A 22,747-nucleotide genomic window follows, 5' to 3' on the forward strand; every position below is an offset into this window, starting at 1 on the left:
AACAGTAACTAATGAACAATTAATATAAATTTGCATATGCAGGAAAAAAATGAGCATCTTGGGCCATAGCCATAGAGAATGATCGGATCCCCAGCTATGGCAATGGGGATTGGTGGCATCCCAGGCCAAAGCAGCGGAGCATGTGCATCCTGGACCATAGCAATGGAGAATATGAGCTTTCCGGCCATAGCAAAGGTCACTTGCATGCGTTCTCTTTTCACCAGCATCTATTGCAGCTGGAACAGGACACCAACATGAAGTTCAATCCCTGCCCCCCATCTTCTGGTGGGGGTGTGGGGGGGGGGGGGTGGGGAAGCACCGCAGGACGCTCTTCAGCGTCGGTCTTACATCCACAGGAAATTGCTGTCCTCTCTGCTGTCTAAAGGGCGGAGGCAGAAATACAACGTTTGCTCAATGCCCGTACTTGAGGATGACAAGTTTGAGGGGGCAGCAGATCAAAAAAGTTGTCCAAGTATACAGAAAGCAGTCTGTAAGCTATATTGAGCATGTGCAACATGAAAAAGCCAATGGTTCACATTGGCTTTCATCCCAGAAAGGTGGTTATTGCCAGGCTAAAGCTGGACAAGGATTGCAAGATGATCCTGTAACACAAGGCTAAATATCACCAGTTGGCAAAGGTAAGGGCAAATATAAGGAATAATCCATCGAAAAAAATGGAGGAGTATTGTATGTTCCACCATTGCAGAATTTGTAAGCTTGAAGTAGATAAATAATTAATTATGAACAACTAATTGTGAATTTTTAATCCCACATTCCTACCTACTCTTCCCACCCTTTAATACGTTTCTTTTTCAAGCAGGTCTGTAATTCGATTTTATGCTGTCACAAGTTGTTCATATTTAATGACAGGCAACAGGGTTGCCAACCTTCCAACACTGTCCTGGAGTCTCTGGGAATTAATCTCTCTGATATCGTTGTAGGAAAAACATACGGGCATTAAAACTAAGTGTTTCTTTGAATTCTTCTGTATATTAGTTGTAGAACTACAGGAGATTGGTTAAAAAAAAATGCCTGTTTGACCGACAGCCCAAAATCTGACTGCTTCTGAGGAAAGGTCATCGACCTGAACCGTTAACCCTTCTAGCCCCTCTCCACAGATGCTGCCTGGTTCCAACATTTTGTGTTTATTTCAGGCCTCCAGCAGCTGGCATAATTGGCTTTTTGTTCATCAAAGCGTCTGGCTGCTGTCCAATTGGAGTGGAAAGGCGAGGTTGGATGTGTCAGGTGTCCAATGGCGGAAACGTGGGGGTGGAAGGTCACCTGATGGCACCTCCCATAATATGTCCAACCAGAATCGACATGCCGCCCTGTCAGCTGGCTGGTTGGCAGCAGGACTGAGGCTTCAGTTCCTAAATTCACATTGTTGTCGACAGAAGTTTTAACTTCAAACTTAAATAATCAACATTCCCAAAGTATGAACCACACAAGTAAGTGGGGAAAAATAATCTGGGGTTTTAAAAATGAGATGGCTGGTGTCTAATTTCCAGGCTTCTCCCCTAAAATGCAGACTGTCCTGTTTAAACACCAGGCATGTAACATTAAAGGAAGACCAAAGCAAGCTTTAACATTGCCTGTTTAGATCCTGGGAGAGTGAGCCTTCAGTGACAGCTCTGTGTATTGCCAAAACCACAGCTGTATTGCCAATTTTTATGTTTAATAGGTTCTTTGTAGACCATACCAGTACGATTTGGTGGAAAATTTCTTATCTGATTATTTAGACTGATATGATTAGTCACTTGGTAGTGCAGAACTTGAGTACTGCTGAAGAAAAGAGATATGCTGTTGAAGTGTTTTGTCTTGCACTCATCTGGACAGACACAAGAATGCCAAATTTCAAAGGGAGCAACAATTGTTGCATTCTTGCCTCTTTTTTTCAGCAATACCACAGTTTAGGCAATGGGACAGCATCAGTTGCTGAGGAACAGAATTGGTAGTTACAAGTCTTGAATTACCCATATTATTTGCATTTATATAGTGCCTTTCATGTTCTCAAGGCATCCAAATGCATCAACGAACTTTCGAAGTGTCGTCGCTGTTGTAATGTAGGAGATGCAGCAACCAATTTGCGCACAACAAACAGTAATGAGATAATGACCAGATAATTCATTTTTCAAAGCGGTGTTAGTTGAGACATAAATGTTGGCCACAGCACCAAGAGACCTTTCCTTCAAAATAGTGCCTTAAGGTCACTCACATCTGGAGGGGCCTTGGTTTAATGTCACATGCAAATGACAACACCTCCAACGGTGTGGCACTTCCTCAGTGCTACACTGGAATGTCAGCCTGGACTTTGTGCTCAAGTCTGTGGAGTGTAACTTGAGCCCACAACCTTCTGACTGAGGGGGCAGAGTGCTACTGAGCCATGGCTGATACCAATGAGGAGGCCATTGTAAATTCATCTGATAGGTCGGTTAGTGTGGTACCGAGCTGTACAGGTTGGAAAGCTTAAATCTGAAAATCATCAGCTGTTTTCGTTTGCACTTTATTTTCACACATCACACGGAGACACAGGATGGAGGCTGCACAGAATGCAAGACACTTTAATTTCTTTCAAAAATAGCTTGTGTTGAGATCTCGGTGCAGATGATTTGGAATGCTCTTTCCATCCAGTTAGCCTGCAATTTGGATTTCGCAGTGGCAGGAACCAGCTCCAGTTTGTTCATGATCTGATGCCTCCTCTGCAGTGAGAAACGAGCTTGAATCAGAAGACTTCACTCCTATCAGGAGCCCAAGTCCAGTGTAGCAGCCCCACCCTATCAGATGCAAGATGACACACTCCGCAGAGCCTGGTTCAACATTTCACAGAGCAACAAGATCTGACCCGTAGGTACATCCCCAGCCCTCCCCGAGAGGGCAAACTGGGAAGTGGGTAAAATGGTTCCTGGCAGCTGAACACTCTCGTCCCAACGGAGTCAGAGAGGAATTTGAAACTGGAACTAAGAAGTTTATTGGCAGCAGGCAATGATGGCCAATCTTCACCGAGCAAAACCTATGTGAAATGCTTTCTTTTTCCAAAGCAAGAGTCGCTGATGCAACCTGCATTCGGACCTCCCTCTGCATCAAGCAACTGACTTGAAGGCCCTTGTTTATGTAATAACAGTCACAGCTGATTGAAGAGGAGCTTTCACATCCGGTGTCCAATCCCAGCTGAGTCCTCATTAGCTGGAAAGCCAACTCCAATCCAAAGACTGAAACAAAGAACAAATAGGATTGAACTAGATGATCTCCTTCGTCATTATTTTTTGTGGTAAATTTATGCTACTGAAATGAGAGACGAGGAATAGAATAGCTTTCAGTCCGGGCACCCAGTGTCAGCATCAAAAAGCAAAGGTTAGATAAAGCTCCTTCTACACTGCAACATCAAACACTCCCATGACGGGCAATAAGATGGGGTTAGATACACAATAAATCTCTCTCTACACTGTCCCCATCAAACACCCCCAGGGCAGGTATAGCACTGAGTTGGCTGCTGCCTGATTGGGAGTCCAATGAGGTGCAGCTGACAGTTCTGTGGGGGCGGGGGTGGGGGGGGTGTGGGGAAGAGAGAGAGAACTGCAACACTTTTGGACAACATTTGCTGCAGAGGAGGAAAAGACTTTGGAGAAATAAGGCTGTACTTGGAGGTGGGTGGTTGAGCACCAGACTTTTGTTTGACTTGGACTGTTGGGGGAGGTGGAAGAGGCCGGAACAACAAGGGGTGGGGGCTATACAATTCTACAGGGAGCTGTGCAATTGCATTGAATACACAAGAACCTCCCTCCCCACCCCAATTGCCCAGCCTGGGTCAACTGAAACTGGCTGGCCAAAGAGACAGAAGGATATAGCTCGTGTCTGGGCAGCTTTCAGCTGACCCAGGTGAAGACCCCTCCTGCAACCAGAAGACCAGGAGTGTTACTGAGGACTGTTTAGAGTGCTCTGTATACCACCCTTAAAGCAAAAGTCATCGCTTATAGCCTGTCTTTCCCCTTTCCTGTATACCCTCAGCCTCTCCCCGAACCTATTATTTGTTTATACGTTATTTCTTGTAAACTTTGTTATTTTTTTTGCAAGCCTACAATTCGGGGTGGGTTTGGCTCTTGAACCCATGGCAAACATATCATCACTGGTGGCGGGGGCCTCTCGTACCTATGTAGCTGCAGCCTCTGTGGCTGCCCATGTGGTCCCATCACCTTTTAATTTAATAACATATAGTCATGGGGTAAAGAGCTATCCCCACTCCAACATGTCTACAGAGGCTTGAGTTGGCCAAGGTTGTCGGCCCCTCGGCCATTGTGGCAGCCTCAAAGATATACGGGAAGGGAGTGTTTTTTCTGGAGACCGAGCGGGCAGTGTCCCTGGCTGTGAGTCGGGGGCTCAACATGGGCAGGACCTTCCTGCCATTGGACCCTCTGGAGGCCACTGCTCAGCGAGTAATGTTATCTAACATCTCGCCGTTCATTCCCAGTGAGCTCCTCCTCCCCCACCTGCAACATTTGGGGGAGCTGAGGTTGCGGGGTGGGGGGGGTCATCCTAGCCCCGCTCGGTCATCGGGAGAACAGCCATGTCTACTCTATTTATGCAGCTGGTGTGGGAGGAGGTCATGGAGGGCCAATTTAATGTTGAGTTCCAGGAGGAGGCCTACTTCGTCTTCTGGACCTCGGACGGGGCGCGTGCCATGGTCCTAAGAGTTGCCCCAACTGCCTGGCTGCCAACTTCACCTCAGCAGCCCAGGCTGGCGCCGCTGTACCTCCTCCCACTCCCCCAACACCTCCAACAGACACCGCTGGCGGTTCCGGAAGTCCTGGTTTTCATGGCCTCCAGCGGGGAGGGGGTGCCCATCCGAATGGAAGGAAGACATGGAAAAGGAATAATCACCGAGAGGCACATCCCCTGGACACCGTGGTACAACCCGAGTCTGAGCTCAACCCAGAGCCCGATCCCTGGGCTCGGGCCCAGGTTAACCAAGCAAAAGGAGGGTGCGGCGGGCTCTGATAACATGGAGGTCTCTCAGCCTCCGCGTCCTAATGGGGAAAAAAAGAGAAGGCACCCCTCCACAGAGGTAACACAGGGCCCTGAAGTGCAAGACCCATCTGCTGGAGTGGAGCTGTCTCCTGATTTAGGTCCCCAGGTTCCCCCTGCCACCACCACCATCAAGGCTGTAAAGCCTGGGCAGGAGCTCCCCACCCCTCCAGGATGGAGGGAAAGGGGAGGCCCCGTACATGTGGACCCTCCTGAAGGAGAAAATGGAGCCCTGCTTGTGGTGGGGGAGCCTGGGGATGCTCCTGAAGTAGCCTCCCATTTACCACTGGGTCGGGTGCCCTGAGTGGAGGGGAGGGCGAGGCCCCAAAGGGTTGGCCCTCCCAGCCAAAATTCACTCCCGACCAGGATGTACCCGACCCAGTTATGGGTGAAAATGCCCATGTGGTCCCATCACCTTTTAATTTAATAACATATAGCCATGGGGTAAAGAGCCATCTGCTGGGCCTGTGGGCACTGGCAAGGTGGGACATGGCTCCTCTCTCTGCCTCCAGTCCCACTCTGTCTGGATTTCCAGAGTCAGGAACTACTGTTTCCCCTTGCCGCTCATTGGCCAAGGGAGAGAGATGGAGGGGGGTCCTGAACCTCTGGCACCCATAGGCTCCAGCCCAATAGATGAACCCAAAGGGGACTCCTTCACCATCAATCCTGGGGATGGGATCGTGATGGAGGCGGGACCTAATGGTGCAACCAGGACGTCTGCCCCACAGTGTGTGGTAGGTGTGTTGGCCGCTGGCGGTGACGACCCGGAGGAGGATGGAGACTTGGCGTGGAACACGAAGGGCGACCTTGAATCCATCGCCTGTGAGGTGGTAGACTCCCGCGTGCCTCCCGCCGAGTCTCCCCTCATCTCCACTGCAGAACTCCAGGATCTCCTCGCGACATGCAAGAGTTGCCGCAGTAAAGTTCAGCTGGCCCTCAGCCAGTGGTCGAGTTTGGCGCTGATCATCCAGCTGCCCTCAAAAAGGCGGGCAAGGGCGCAGGAGTGAAACTGGTTGAGAGGCGCCGGTTTGAAGCATTCCTCAATGGGTTGCTGGGGGAGTGGAAGGCGAGGTGCACCTCCGCTCCCTCCTCACAGTGAGGTGTTTCTGACGGGATTCTAAGTACTTTTGACATGAAGATAACTGTAGCCAGCCTCAACATCAATGACAGCAGGGGGTCTCTCCACAGATTTCACAATCTCTCAGTACTGAGAAAAGAAAGGTAATGCAGTGAGCTTTCTGCAGGAAACCCACACCATTCCTGGAGACAAAGCCTCCTGGCTCTTGGAGTGGCAGGGCGGGGTCTACATGAGTCACCTCACCCCCATTTCCAGCCCGAGGTCAAGGAGTATGTGCCGCACCGCTTGCTGCACCTCACCATTCGCCTGGGTCGCGTGCCACTCCATTTTGTGAATGTGTACGGGCCCAGGCCCGGCGCATTGCAAGCAAGCTTCTTTAAAGAAGTGTCTGCTCCCGTGAGCTCTATTGATAGCGGCGAGTGCATCATCCTCGGGGGGGATCGCTCCAGTCCCCAGCGCGGCCAAGCGTCGGTGGAGAAGTTGAGGGAACTGATCAGCTCCCTCAACTTGGCAGACGTCTGGAGGAATCTCCATCCTGACTCCAGCGTCTTCGCCTGGAGGTCTGGGTCCCGAATCGACCGCCTCTACATTTCGCAGTCTCGGCAGCCTCCATGCGGCTGGTGCCATGCTTGAACCACCACCTGGTGTGGCGGAGTTCTGGTTGATTCTGGGCCAACTGGAAAAGGAAGCCGGTGGGGGGCTTCCCCGCCTTGAGGCTATGGTGGGATGTGGGCAAGACTCACATCCATGTCTTCTGTCAGGAGTACGCGAAGGGGTCAACCAAGATGCAGGAAGCCGAAGTCAGGCGCCTAGAGAGGGAGGTGCTCTACTTGGAGTCCCGCCTTGGTCACGCTGTCGTGGACCCGGCCCTGTGGCAGGCATAAAGAGAAGGGGAGAAGGGTGCACTGAGGGACCTGCAGCTCTCAGAGTCCCAAGGCGCGTACCTGAGGTCACGGAACAGATCCTGGAAGATTTGGCCCGCACCTCACCCTTCTTCTTATCGCTGGAAAAATGTAAGCAGCTCGTTGAGCTGCTGGCCGATGACGAATCTTCCATCACTGATCCGGAGGGAATGGGCCTTTTGGTCCGTACGTATTACAATGCGTTGTTCTCTCCAGATCCGTCCAGCGATGACGTGCGCAGAGTTTTGTGGGAGGACCTGCCGAAGGTCAGGCCAGAGGGCGCCGAAGGATTGGAGGCTCTGCTCACGTTGGCGGAGCTGACCAGCACCCTCCACCAGCTCTCAAGGGGCAAATCTCCAAGATTGGACGGGCTGACCATGGAGTTTCTCAAGGCGTTCTGGGACATCCTGGGGGAAAGCCTGAAGACCGGGGAGATGCCCCCCTCCTGGCGCAGGACAGTCATCATCCTGCTGCCTAAGAGGGGCGATCTCCGCCTGCTTAAGAACTGTTTGTCTGGTCTCCCTCCTCAGCACGGATTATAAGATCTATGCCCGGGCTATGTCTACCCGCCTGGGCTCCGTGCTGGCCCACATGATACACCCCGACCAGTCCTACACGGTCCCAGGCAGGTCCATCCAGGACAACATCCACCTGGTCCAGGACCTGATCCATCTTTCCCAGAGGACTGATCTGTCGAATGCCTTTCTCTCCCTCGATCAGGAGAAGGCGTTCGACAGGGTGGATCACAAATATCTTTGCACGCATTCGGACTCGAGCTGCATTTTGTGGCCCAGGTCCGACTGTTATATGCTGCCACAGGGTATCTGGTGAAAGTTAACGGGCCCTTGATGACTCCACTTCGCCTTGGGAGAGGAGTGCATCAGGAATGCCCCATGTCCGGCCAAATGTACACCATCTGCGTGGAGCTACACCTGTGCCTGCTTCGCAGGAGGTTGACGGGTTTGGCTCTGCGCGGGCCGAGAATGCGGGTCGTCCTGTTGGCTTACACCGATGACGTGCTCCTCATGATCACAGATTCCATTGACTTGCGGAGGATGCGTGAGTGCCAGCAGACCTTTTCTGCCATGTTCTCCGCAAGGATCAATTGGGAGAAATGTTCCAGACACCTAGTGGGTCAGTAGCTGGTGAACTCCCCTGCCAGAGGAGTTAATACCTTTTGCATGGAGCACCACGCACCTTCTCTATCTGGGAGTCCACCTTAGCCCCGCTGAGGAAGCCTGGCCGGCAAACTGGCAGGAGTTGGAGGCGAAGGTCACCACTTGGCTGGGGCACTCGACAGGACTGCTCAGAGCCCCCTACAGGGGCCGAGCGCTGGTCATAAACCAACTAGTGGCCTCGATGCTGTGGTACCGGTTGGTCACTTTGGCCCCGCCCCCTGCATTTGCCACCAAGATCCAGAAGAAGCTCATCAAATTCTTCTGGGGCAAGAGGAAACACTGGGTCTCTGCCACGGTCCTGAGTCTTCTGATTGAGGAGGCCGACCAGTCGCTGGTATGCGTCCGCACCCAGGTGCGACTCTCCACCTTTGGACCCTGCAGAGATACCTGTACATAAAGTGTCCTCCCAGATGGTGTGCGCTGGCAACGTATTATTTTCCACCGGGGCACTGCCATGAAGACAACATGCAGCTCCCGGTACAGAACGTTAGCCATGCCTCTCTGAGGGAGTTGCCTGTCTTTTACCGGGATCTATTCAGAGTCTGGAACATGGGCGCTCCCCCGCCAGCAGAGGAGAGTGCCTCAATTGTCCAGGCGGCCGACTCCAGCGACGGACGGAGGGTTAGGTGAAGCTACCAGGACGCCCCTCACTGCGGGTGACGAGGGGGCTCGGGAGTGTGGAGCACTCCTGGCTGAGCTGACCCCCCGCTCGGCTGGAACTGCTCATTGGACCCAGGCCCTGAAACCCTCCTCAGGAGCTGGTCCCACACAACCCCAGCTGCCTCTTGGAAATGCCTTGCGTGCCATTCAACACGGCGGAGGGGTTTCCTGTATGGGCTGCTCCTGCACACTCTGCACTCTCTGCACTTCCTCGCCCTCGTCTGCCGTCTGGACACGCCGTGGCGATCCGTGTAGCCATCTGGCGGCGAGGGGAAATCCCGAGTAGAGATTTCTACGCAGGAGTCCTCCCCGTTTACATCAGAGACCTGAGGTGGAGGGTGCTGCACAGGGCTATTACGTAGGTTCACGGATTCCCAGGCCGCTTGAACTTTCTGCGGCCTGGATGAGTCTGTATTCCATGTTTATATGGAATGTGCGAGGTTGCAGCCCCTGTTTGAGAATTTGAAGGGGCTGCTCCTCAAGTTTTGGTTGCACTTCAGCCTCACACTCCTGGTCCTTGGCACCCAATGTGGAGAGGGTGGGCCGGGAGGAGGATCTCCCCGTCGGTCTGCTCCTGGGCCTGACCAAGGTGGCAATTCACAGGCTGTGGGCCGTCGGGGGGGGGGTCCGTCCGCCCTGATTACCTGCCCCTCTTCTGAGGTTACGTTCGTGCCCAGGTGTCCCTGGAGAAGGAGCATGCGGTATCCACCGATTCGCTTGAGGCCTTCTGTGACCGGTGGGCACCGCAGGGACTGGAGTGCATCATCAATGCAGACAATGCTGTTTTAATTTGAGTTTTGTTTTATTTATCTGTTTTTCATAGTTATTTTTAAAAATGTACACAAAGGGGGCCTGGGGAATAAAGGCCCCCTCAAGCAAAATGAGGGGTCTGGGGTATAAAAGCCACAAAACAAAAATAGGGTTAGATACAGAGTAACACTCCCTCTACAGTGTCCTATCAAACACTCCCAGGGCAGGTACAGCACAGGGTTAGATACAGAGTAAAGCTCCCTCTACACTGTCCCCATCAAACACTCCCAGGGCAGGTACAGCACAGGGTTAGATACAGAGTAAAGCTCCCTCTACACTGTCCCCATCAAACACTCCCAAGGCAGGTACAGCACAGGGTTAGATACAGAGTAAAACTCCCTCTACACTGTCCCCATCAAACACTCCCAGGGCAGAGACAGCACAAAGCTCCCTCTACACTGTCCCCATCAAACACTCCCAGGTCAGATACAGAGTAAAGCACCCTCTACACTGTCCCCATCAAACACTCCCAAGGCAGATACAGCACAGGGTTAGATACAGAGTAAAACTCCCTCTACACTGTCCCCATCAAACACTCCCAGGTTAGATACAGAGTAAAACTCCCTCTACACTGTCCCATCAAACACTCCCAGGTCAGATACAGAGTAAAGCACCCTCTACACTGTCCCCATCAAACACTCCCAAGGCAGATACAGCACAGGGTTAGATACAGAGTAAAGCTCCCTCTACACTGTCCCCATCAAACACTCCCAAGGCAGATACAGCACAGGGTTAGATACAGAGTAAAACTCCCTCTACACTGTCCCATCAAACACTCCCAGGTCAGATACAGAGTAAAGCTCCCTCTACACTGTCCCATCAAACACTCCCAAGGCAGATACAGAGTAAAGCTCCCTCTACACTGTCCCATCAAACACTCCCAGGTCAGATACAGAGTAAAGCTCCCTCTACACTGTCCCATCAAACACTCCCAAGGCAGATACAGCACAGGGTTAGATACAGAGTAAAACTCCCTCTACACTGTCCCCATCAAACACTCCAGGTTAGATACAGAGTAAAACTCCCTCTACACTGTCCCATCAAACACTCCCAAGGCAGATACAGCACAGGGTTAGATACAGAGTAAAGCTCCCTCAGAAGGGAAGAAAAATTGCCCAAGGTTAAATGTTGAATGTAAATAAAAACCAGGTCATGCGCTATAAACTCCGTCTCACCTGCAAAGAGTTCTCGTGGTCCTGAATAGTCTCCTGCATGGCATTGAGAAGTTGGCTGCGGAAAGTCTGACTTTCTTCAATCACCACAAGTGACTCCTCACTAACGTAAAAAACAAGGAAAGGATTTAACTGCTATTCCATCACCCATTTGTCCTTCTCTACCATCTACGAGTCGACCCCGCAAACAACTGCACTCAGTCTTCGTATACTCCAATCCACTGTACACATTCACTCTCCATTCTCAACATCATTCACACTCACTCTACTACAGTGGCTACAGTTTCAGAGCTGGGAGGCTGCTGAACGTCTGTTGACATTTCAGTTGTTCATGATGGGAGACCTGGTGGAGCTCTGGTCCTTGTGGGCCAGTCTGTAGGCTGCAGCATCTCGGCCTGAACTGGTCCAGCTGGCTCCATGGTTCCAACAGGTGCAACAGTTGAGAGGCTGGTGGGGGAGCTGTCATTCTGAGAGAGGACAGCAGGTGCCTCCTCTCATGCAGCCTGAGTGCCTAAGGGGATTGAGCCTCAGCACTCCCATTGCTGTGCTTGAGAACAAAGTGCAGACCTGCTCAGGAACTCTCAAAGCCCCTATCCACCTGACTTTGTAAGACAGAGTAGATACGAGACCACGAAGCCATGATTGGCAGCAGTCATTCCCCCTGCGGTACTCGTAGAGTTGGCTCCTTATTCCATTGTTGACTGCATGGTCTCCGTGCTGTGCCCAAAAACCCTCATAAACCAATTTTGATTCCAAGCTCTGGAATTGGGGTAGGCCCAAATAAGGAAGACGGAGTTCTGAAACTTACGAATTTCTGGACTTCTCGGAGAGCAGCATGCTGGGCACGAGGCAGGGAGGAGAGATGGACTGGCTGGGGGCAGACAGGCGGTTGGCACTGAAGTTCTCGGGACTTCCGCTGACCGGGCCTCGCACTTTACTCTGGAAGAAAGCACAGGTTTGGCTCAGATCCTGCTCGGTGACGACTGGGCATGGTCACAAAATAGCCTCGAGACTTTGTGAATACAATGAATAGTTCACAGAGCATCCAACCCACTGAGTCCACAGGAGCACTTAAAATATCTTCAGACATGTGACTTTCACAGAATTATACAACACAGAAGGAGGCCATTCAGCCCATAGTGTTTGAGCTAGCTCTTAGAAAGAGTTATTTAATTAGTCCCACTCTCTTCCCTGCAATCTTTTTCCTGTTCAAGTGTTTATTCATTTCCTTTACGGAAGATAATATTGCAACTGCTTCAAATGTTTTGACTTTTTAAAAACCACCAAAATTGTGTCTCCTCCCCATCATTAACAGGGTGCTGTCAAGAGCAGCTCCAGTAAATGAAACGTAGACTTGAACTCTGTTGCAGTGCAGGAGCTGAATTAGAGCCATCCAACTGGTGGAGGGGGTGGGGGGTTGAACAGAGACACTGTGATCGAAAGAATCAACTCCCAGCTATACCATATTTATGTAGTTTGCCTGAACATCCCAACATGCGTTACAGCCAATTCTTTTTCCCATTATTCATTCACGGGAAGTGGGTGTCATCAACAAGGCCAGTGTTTATTACCCATCCCTTCAGCAGAAGGTAGGGAGCTGCCTTCTTGAGTACAACGGAGTGGCTTGTTAGGACACTTCAGAGGGCAGTTCAGAGTCAACCACATTGTTGTGGGTCTGGAGTCACATGTAGACCAGACCAGGTAAGGACGTCAGATTTTTTTTCCCTCAACGGATATCAGTGAACCAGAGTGGATTTTACAAAAATCTGGTATTTTCAAGGTCACCAATATAGATAATAGCTTTTTATTCCAGATTTTATTTAATGAATTGAATTTAAATTCCCCAGCTGACAAGGTGGAATTGGAACTTAAGTCTCCGGATTACTAGTGCTGTAGCATAACCAATATTCCACCGTACCGCAGTAGCTCAACAAACTACTTTTGAAGTGTAGTCACTGTTGTAATGTAGGAAACATGGTAGTGAATTGGAGAATAGCAAGATCCCACAAACAATGAGATAATAGTTCCAGAGATGTAGAGGAAAGGATAGCGAAGATGATTCTCGACAGGGGCGAGAGTAACAGGGTAGTTGTTATGGGGGACTTTAACTTTCCAAATATCGACTGGAAATACTATAGTTCGAGTACTTTAGATGGGTCAGTTTTTGTCCAGTGTGTGCAGGAGGGTTTTCTGACACAGTATGTAGACAGGCCAACCAGGGGCGATGCCACATTGGATTTGGTACTGGGTAATGAACCCGGCCAGGTGTTAGAGTTCCGAAGAAGGGTCACTGACCCGAAACGTTAACTCTGCTTCTCTTTCCACAGATGCTGCCAGACCTGCTGAGTGAATCGAGCATTTCTTGTTTTTGTTTCATATTTCCAGCATCCGCAGTATTTTGCTTTTATGTTAGATTTAGATGTAGGTGAGCACTTTGGTGATAGTGATCACAATTCGGTTAGGTTGACCTTAGCGATGGGCAGGGACAGGTATATACCGCAGGGCAAAAATTATAGCTGGGGGAAAGGAAATTATGATGCGATTAGGCAAGATTTAGGATGCGTAGGATGGGGAAGGGAACTGCAGGGGATGGGAACAATCGAAATGTGGAGCTTATTCAAGGAGCAGCTACTGCGTGTCCTTGATAAGTATGTACCTGTGAGGCAGGGAGGAAGTTGTCAAGCGAGGGAGCCGTGGTTTACTAAAGAAGTTGAAGCGTTTGTCAAGAGGAAGAAGAAGGCTTATGTTAGGACGCTTGAGAGTTACAAGCTAGCCAGGAAGGATCTAAAGGGAGAGCTAAGAAGAGCAAGGAGAGGACACGAGAAGTCATTGGCGGATAGGATCAGGGAAAACTCTAAGGCTTTCTATAGGTATATCAGGAATAAAAGAATGACTAGTTAGATTAGGGCCAATCAAGGATAGTAGTGGGAAGTTGTGTGTGGAATCAAAGGAGGTAGGGGAAGTGTCAAATGAATATTTTGCGTCAGTATTTACAGTAGAGAAAGAAAATGTTGTCGAGGAGAATACTGAGATACAGACTACTAGGCTAGATGGGATTGAGGTTCACAAGGAGGAGGTGTTATCAATTTTGGAAAGTGTGAAAATAGATAAGTCCCCTGGGCCAGATGGGATTTATCCTAGGATTCTCTGGGAAGCTAGGGAGGAGATTGCAGAGCCTTTGTCCTTGATCTTTATGTCATCATTGTCGACAGGAATAGTGCCGGAAGACTGGAGGATAGCAAATGTTGTCCCCTTGTTCAAGAAGGGGAGTAGAGACAGCCCTGGTAATTATAGACCTGTGAGCCTTACTTCGGTTGTGGGTAAAATGTTGGAAAAGGTTATAAGAGACAGGATTTATAATCATCTTGAAAAGAATAAGTTCATTAGCGATAGTCAGCACGGTTTTGTGACGGGTAGGTCGTGCCTCACAAACCTTATTGAGTTTTTCGAGAAGGTGACCAAACAGGTGGATGAGGGTAAAGCAGTGGATGTGGTGTATATGGATTTCAGTAAGGCGTTTGATAAGGTTCCCCACGGTAAACTATTGCAGAAAATACGGAAGTATGGGGTTGAAGGTGATTTAGAGCTTTGGATCAGAAATTGGCTAGCTGAAGGAATACAGAGGGTGGTGGTTGATGGCAAATGTTCATCCTGGAGTTTAGTTACTAGTGGTGTACCGCAAGGATCTGTTTTGGGGCCACTGCTGTTTGTCATTTTTATAAATGACCTGGAAGAGGGTGTAGAAGGGTGGGTTAGTAAATTTGCGGATGACACTAAGGTCGGTGGAGTTGTGGATAGTGCCGAAGGATGTTGTAGGGTACAGAGGGACATAGATAGGCTGCAGAGCTGGGCTGAGAGATGGCAAATGGAGTTTAATGCGGAAAAGTGCGAGGTCATTCACTTTGGAAGGAGTAACAGGAATGCAGAGTACTGGGCTAATGGGAAGATTCTTGGTAGTGTAGATGAACAGAGAGATCTGGTGTCCAGGTGCATAAATCCCTGAAGGTTGCTACCCAGGTTAATAGGGCTGTTAAGAAGGCATATGGTGTGTTAGCTTTTATTAGTAGGGGGATCGAGTTTCGGAGCCACGAGGTCATGCTGCAGCTGTACAAAACTCTGGTGAGACCGCACCTGGAGTATTGCGTGCAGTTCTGGTCACCACATTATAGGAAGGATGTGGAAGCTTTGGAAAGGGTGCAGAGGAGATTTACTAGGATGTTGCCTGGTATGGAGGGAAGGTCTTACGAGGAACTTATGAGGGACTTGAGGTTGTTTTCGTTGGAGAGAAGGAGGAGGAGAGGTGACTTAATAGAGACATATAAGATAATCAGAGGGTTAGATAGGATGAATAGTGAGAGTCTTTTTCCTCGGATGGTGATGGCAAACACGAGGGGACATAGCTTTAAGTTGAGGGGTGATAGATATAGGAGAGATGTTAGAGGTAGTTTCTTTACTCAGAGAGTAGTAGGGACGTGGAACGCCCTGCCTGCAACAGTAGTAGACTCGCCAACTTTAAGGGCATTTAAGTGGTCATTGGATAGACATATGGATGAAAATGGAATAGTGTAGGTCAGATGGTTTCACAGGTCGGCGCAACATCGAGGGCCGAAGGGCCTGTACTGCGCTGTATTGTTCTAATTCTAATTCGAATGTCCCAATTATCCGTTCTGGTGATGTAGATTGATGGATACATATTGGTCAGGACACTGAGACGTTTACTGCACTTCTGTGAATAGTTGCCGTGGGATCTTTTATGTCCATCTGAGAGGGCATTAAGAACCTGGGTTTAACGTCCCATCCGATGCGTGGCACCTCAGACAGCACAGTACTCACACTGGGTATATAATTGATGGACAGTACTCACACTGGGTATATAATTGATGGACAGTGCTCACACTGGGTATATAATTGATGGACAGTACTCACACTGGGTATATAATTGATGGACAGTACTCACACTGGGTATATAATTGATGGACAGTACTCACACTGGGTATATAATTGATGGACAGTACTCACGCTGGGTGTATAATTGATGGACAGTGCTCACGCTGGGTGTATAATTGATGGACAGTACTCACACAGGGTATATAATTGATGGACAGTACTCACACAGGGTATATAATTGATGGACAGTGCTCACGCTGGGTGTATAATTGATGGACAGTACTCACACTGGGTATATAATTGATGGACAGTACTCACACAGGGTATATAATTGATGGACAGTGCTCACGCTGGGTGTATAATTGATGGACAGTGCTCACGCTGGGTGTATAATTGATGGACAGTACTCACACAGGGTATATAATTGATGGACAGTGCTCACGCTGGGTGTATAATTGATGGACAATACTCACACTGGGTATATAATTGATGGACAATGCTCACACTGGGTATATAATTGATGGACAGTACTCACACTGGGTATATAATTGATGGACAATACTCACACTGGGTATATAATTGGACAATACTCACACTGGGTATATAATTGATGGACAGTGCTCACACTGGGTATATAATTGATGGACAGTGCTCACACTGGGTATATAATTGATGGACAGTACTCACACTGGGTATATAATTGATGGACAGTTCTGACACTGGGTATATAATTGATGGACAATACTCACACTGGGTATATAATTGATGGACAATACTCACACTGGGTATATAATTGATGGACAATACTCACACTGGGTATATAATTGATGGACAGTGCTCACACTGGGTATATAATTGATGGACAGTGCTCACACTGGGTATATAATTGATGGACAGTACTCACACTGGGTATATAATTGATGGACAGTACTCACACTGGGTATATAATTGATGGACAATACTCACACTGGGTATATAATTGATGGACAGTTCTGACACTGGGTATATAATTGATGGACAGTGCTCACACTGGGTATATAATTGATGGACAGTGCTCACACTGGGTATATAATTGATGGACAATGCTCACACTGGGTATATAATTGATGGACAATACTCACACTGGGTATATAATTGATGGACCGTGCTCACACTGGGTATATAATTGATGGACAGTGCTCACACTGGGTATATAATTGATGGACAATACTCACACTGGGTATATAATTGATGGACAGTGCTCACACTGGGTATATAATTGATGGACAATACTCACACTGGGTATATAATTGATGGACCGTGCTCACACTGGGTATATAATTGATGGACAGTGCTCACACTGGGTATATAATTGATGGACAATACTCACACTGGGTATATAATTGATGGACAGTGCTCACACTGGGTATATAATTGATGGACAATACTCACACTGGGTATATAATTGATGGACCGTGCTCACACTGGGTATATAATTGATGGACAGTGCTCACACTGGGTATATAATTGATGGACAATGCTCACACTGGGTATATAATTGATGGACAATACTCACACTGGGTATATAATTGATGGACCGTGCTCACACTGGGTATATAATTGATGGACAGTGCTCACACTGGGTATATAATTGATGGACAATACTCACACTGGGTATATAATTGATGGACAGTGCTCACACTGGGTATATAATTGATGGACAATACTCACACTGGGTATATAATTGATGGACAATACTCACACTGGGTATATAATTGATGGACAGTACTCACACTGGGTGTATAATTGATGGAAAGTACTCACACTGGGTATATAATTGATGGACAGTACTCACACTGGGTATATAATTGATGGACAGTACTCACACAGGCAATCTTCAGCAGGTGCCAGAGTTCCTTCTGCCGCTTCTCCTGCAGTTTCATGACCAGCTTTTCATCATCTGCCATCTGCTGCAGCACCTCCTCCAGCCGGGGTAGCAAATCGATCACCTTCTGTTTACAGGCCAGGGTTTTACTGCACAAGAACACAACATACACTATCAGGACACAGCCCATTCCATCTTACCGCAGCCATTTGGGTGGGTCAATATAAAGATACACCACCTGAATAAGAAACCAGCATCGCTAAATAACAGGGCAGAGCTGTCCCGACCTCTGATAGTCTACAGGCTTTTTAACGGCAGGTCACTACTGCTTCACTCATTACCTATTGTCCCTTGTTGCCCTCGAGAAGACAGCTCACCACCATCGTCCCAAGGGTACCAAGTTTGGGCAATAAATGTCAGCATTCCGATGTCCCGAGAATGAATTTTGAAAACTCTCTTCTCCCTGGTCCTGTCCCTCAGTACATGCTTCACTTCACTTCATTCTTCTGATCGCAAAGGTATTAAAGGTGAAGAATCACAGATTACTGTATTAGAGAGCATAAGGACTATGGAGAACAAGGCTGAATTAGATACAGAGTAAAGCTCCCTCTACACTGTCCCCATCAAACACTCCCAGGGCATGTACAGTGTGGGTTAGATACAGAGTAAAACCCCCTCTACACTGTCCCCATCAAACACTCCCAGGACATGTACAGTGTGGGTTAGATATAGGGTAAAGCTCCCTCTACACTGTCCCATCAAACACTCCCAGGGCAGGTACAGTGTGGGTTAGATACAGAGTAAAGCTCCCTCTACACTGTCCCATCAAACACTCCCAGGGCATGTACGGTGTGGGTTAGATATAGGGTAAAGCTCCCTCTACACTGTCCCATCAAACACTCCCAGGGCAGATACAGTGTGGGTTAGATACAGAGTAAAGCTCCCGCTACACTGTTCCAACCATATGTCCTATTCCCACTGTGACCTTTCCATGTGAAATTATCAATCAATGTTGTTACTCTTTTTTTAATTTTCTCACTTGCTGTTAAGCCAGGATGTCAGCAGGTAAGACTAACGCCACTCAGTTGCCAGTTGCTGGGTGATGCAGCAACGTCAGGGGCCAGGCCCTGTGAGTGTATGCTCTTCTCCGGTCTGCTGCTTTGTGGCGATAGCTGGCCTCTGCACTCTACGTTTCCCCTTGTAGTGTCTCACGGAGACCAAACCACCCTCTTCCCCATCATCAACCAGCAAAGTGTTTGGAGAAAAAGTACTTTCTATTATTTCTTCAGGAGGTGTGAGCAGTCTTGTTGGCTCATCCCTAATTACCCAGAGAGCAGTGTCGGAGTGGAGTTACATGTGGGCCAGACCAGGCTTGGGCATCAGTGAACCAGTTGGTTTTTTTACAACCATCCGGAAGCTTCCATGGCCATTTTCTGGAGCCACAAGTGACTTGAATTGTTGAGCTCGGTTTCCTAACACGCCATGATGGGATCTGAACTCACAGGCCAAGACGAGGCCCACTGGGTTCACAGTGGTTCACTGATACCTGAGATGGGAGTAGATGTCCTTCACCTTCTTGTCAAAATTCTGCAGGGTTTGTAAGAGGATTCGCACCATCTCCTGGCTGTCCCCACTGGACCGCTGATCTGCAGAAACAAAGATATCGCATTAAACTGTCCAACCACCAGACATTCTCCTGAATGTCTTCCCTCACCCTCAAGGTGCTGCCTCCAACACCCAGGGAGGGGAAGAGGGGAAGTCATAGCGTTATGACGGCACAGAAGGAGGCCATTCGGCCCATCGAGTCCACGCTGGCTCTCTATGGAGCAATCCAGTCAGTCCCACTCCCCCGCTCTACCTCTATAGCCCTGCAAGTTTATTTCCTTCAAGTGGTATCCAATTTCCTTTTGAAATCATTCATGGACTCCACTTCCACCTCCTTTGTTGGCAGCAAGTTCCAGGTTATTACCACGCACTGTGTGAAAAAATTCTCTCTCACATCTCCCCTCTATCTCTTGCCCCAAACCCTAAATCTGTGACCCCTAGTCCCTATACCATCAGCTAATGGAAACAGCTTTTCTTTGTCTACTTTATCTAAACCTATCAATCTTGTACCTCTATCAAATCTCCCCTCAACCTCCTTTGCTCCAAGGAGAACAAACCCAGTTTCTCTAATCTAACCTTGTCACTAAAATTCCCTGATCCCTGGAACCATTCTGGTAAATCTCCTCTGCACCCTCTCAAGGACCCTCACATCCTTCCTGAAGTGTGGTGACCAGAACTGTATGCAATACTCTCGTTGGGACCGAACCAAAGCTTTAAAGGTTCAGCATATCTTCCCTGCTTTTGTACTCAATACTTCTATTTATGAATCCCAAGATCCCATATGCTTTGCTAACAACTCTCTCAATATGTCCTGCCACCTTCAAAGATCAATGCACATGCACCCTCAGGTCCCTCTGCACTCTCTTTAGAACTGTGCCATTCAGTATATATATCTTCACCTCACACTTCTCTGTATTAAATTCCATCTTTCACCGAGCTATTTCATGTCCTGTTGCAGTCAATTAGTATCATCTGCATTATTTGCCGCACCTCCAAGTTTGGGTAAAGTAATTACAGGAATAAAACGGTAAATAAAAACTGAAAATATCACAGTATGGACTTGTCACCTGGCCTCAGCTCCCACCCTGAATGTTAGCCTCTCTCCTCCCTTTGCAGCAGCTGACTTGCCTGCTGGGTGTTTCCAGCATTTTCTATTCCTACTTCAGTTTTCCATTGTTTGTTCGTACCTCTTGGCTTTTCCCTGAGCTTACGATACAATTCCATCGCAGCGTCCTCCCTGGGAACAAAGCAATGCATGGGATTGGATTAATAAAAGTACACAGTAATTTCTGATCATGTCCCAATAGTGAGTCTTACCGTGAGGACATTCAAATGAACTCCTCGCGCAGTGAGCTGGTCCCAGTCAGTAACTGGGACAGCCACTCTGGAACAGCCTGTGTTCCTATCCGCAGCACCACCTCCCTCACCAACACACAAAGATTAACTTGTCATTCATCTCACTGTTGTTTGTGGAAGCTTGCTGTGTACAAATTGGCCATTGCATGTGCCTACAAAATAACACATTTCCAAGTAATTTTGTTGCTGCAAAGTGCTTTGGAATGCTTCCTTCTGTGTAACTGGTGCTAGAGAGAAAGGCACATTTCTCAGACAGACAGATACATAGAATGAGGAACATTGCTCAAGACTTTGCAGAAATGCAAGTTTTATTTTAACTCAGAAAAGGTAATTTAACTCAAAGATGAAAAAACACAGAATGAATCCACCGTGAATGGACAGACTAAACCACAAACCGACGGCTGAGAAGTACAAGCAGCGACAGATCGGAGAAAATCGAGAGCTGTCTTACAAAGCTTCCAGAGCCTCTCCCCGGTGCCGTGCGGATGGGCTCCTCTGCAGGTCAACCAGATCGGTTTGAAGTGCCATGGATGACTCGTCCAGACTGGTCACATCATTCATCTAAAGAGAGAAGATACTGCATGAAACACAAGCACTCGGGGCTGGGGCTGCAGGAGTCGGACTGGAACTCTCCTGAGTCAGGAGGGGAACCTCAGTCTGTTCCAAACTCAGCTTCCTCCCTCACTCTAACCAGAGCCACGTCGTTTCAGATCCAAAACCGTTGTCCATCTCCGGCTCTCTTCTCCCGCTGAAACTCTACTCAGTTGCAGGCTGCATTTCTGGGACAATCACTCAACAAGCTTCAACTCATCCTCCCACCCCCAGCATCCCTGAAACACGTAACCCCACCACCCCTTCCTCCATCCCACCACGCAACTCCACCCCATGTCGGAGCCTGGACTAAAAGGAGGAATCGGAGATGGACGTCCCATCAAAGAGACAAAAGAGTCCGTATCCCGAACAGGACAGACAGAATATTCACCCTTCCGCAACCTTCTGCTTTCAGTTGCATTTCGTTCCAGGCAGCGATCATTTTCTCTGAGGCTGGAAGACAATGGTAATCGGGTCAGCACAGATCAGAACAACTCAAAACATTGTTTTGTCCATTTTCACAGTCAGTGATGGATTATGAAGGCTCGCACATGGAGCGTCATCAACAGCTTTCTGAAAATCCAAGTGTACTATAACACAGGGAATGGCACCATTGAATCCTAAATGAAAGCAATTTTTCTCCTTTTTTAAATCCCTGCCGCTCATTTCTTAGCTGGTTGTTGTGGAGCAATGAGCCTCTTGCTGGTCCCTTGGATCACAGAAAGTTAGCATGCAAGTACAGCAAGTAATCAGTCAGGCAAATGGTATCGCAAGGGGATTGGAGTACAAGAATAAAGAAATTTTGCTTCAATTTTGCAGGGCTTTGGTGAGACCACACCTGGAATACTATGTGCTGTTTTGGTCTCCATATTTAAGGAAGGATATACTTGCATTGGAGGCAGTACAGCGAAGATTCACTGGATTGGTCCTTGGGATGAAAGTGTTGTCCTATGGTGAGAGGCTGAGTAAACTGGGCTGATATTCTCTGAAATTTAGAGGAATGAGAGGTGATCGTATTGAAATTTACAAGATTCTAAAGGGGCTTGACAGGGTAAATAGACAGTGAGAGGCTGTTTATCCTGGCTGGGGAATCTAAAAGCATGAGGGCAGAGTCTCAGGATAAGGGGCCGATCATTAAGGACTAAGATGAGGAGCAATTTCTTCACTCAAAGGGTGCAAATCTTTGGAATTCTCTACCCCAGAGGGTTGTGGATGCTCCATCGTTGAATACATTTAAGGCTGGGAGAGAGATATTTCTGGTCTCTGAGGGAATCAAGGGATTATGGGGAGTGGGCAGGAAAGTGGAGTTGAAGCCCAAGATCAGCCATGATCTTACTGAATGGCGGAGCAGGCTCGATGGGCTGAATGGTCTGCTCCTGCTCCTAACTCTCATGTTCTCATGGATCCAGGGTAACAGTCTTTATTCTAAGACCTGGAGGTGTAAACACGAACCTGTTTTGATTTAGTGCCTTTCATGATTTCAGGTCATCCCAAAGTACCTTTGAAGTGTCGGAAACGTTACTGATTAATGCAGAAATAGTCTCAGCACTGTGGTCGAAAAATAACATGGATAGATTGGGGGAGCTGGAGTTATTCTCTTTAGACAAGAGAAGTTTGAGAGGAGA

General features: G+C 48.4%; 1 protein-coding gene across 2 annotated transcripts in view; it reads right to left on the reverse strand.

Annotated features, from left to right (window-relative positions):
* Positions 1-2,487: 2,487 nt before the first annotated feature.
* The window catches only part of ikbkb (inhibitor of nuclear factor kappa B kinase subunit beta), an 80,129-nt gene continuing 59,869 nt past the window's right edge, over positions 2,488-22,747 (reverse strand). For both annotated transcript variants that reach the window (XM_068023074.1, XM_068023075.1), the window contains 8 exons: positions 21,514-21,575; positions 20,983-21,092; positions 20,363-20,412; positions 19,117-19,216; positions 17,572-17,719; positions 11,628-11,758; positions 10,823-10,922; positions 2,488-3,209 (listed from right to left, as the gene is read on the reverse strand). In XM_068023074.1, the coding sequence (XP_067879175.1) occupies positions 3,180-3,209; positions 10,823-10,922; positions 11,628-11,758; positions 17,572-17,719; positions 19,117-19,216; positions 20,363-20,412; positions 20,983-21,092; positions 21,514-21,575 (731 nt within the window). In that variant the 3' untranslated portion in view covers positions 2,488-3,179. The remainder of the gene's footprint in view (positions 3,210-10,822; positions 10,923-11,627; positions 11,759-17,571; positions 17,720-19,116; positions 19,217-20,362; positions 20,413-20,982; positions 21,093-21,513; positions 21,576-22,747) is intronic.

The sequence above is a fragment of the Heterodontus francisci genome, chromosome 47, assembly GCF_036365525.1.
Source record: "Heterodontus francisci isolate sHetFra1 chromosome 47, sHetFra1.hap1, whole genome shotgun sequence".
NCBI classification, from domain to species: Eukaryota; Metazoa; Chordata; class Chondrichthyes; order Heterodontiformes; family Heterodontidae; genus Heterodontus; species Heterodontus francisci.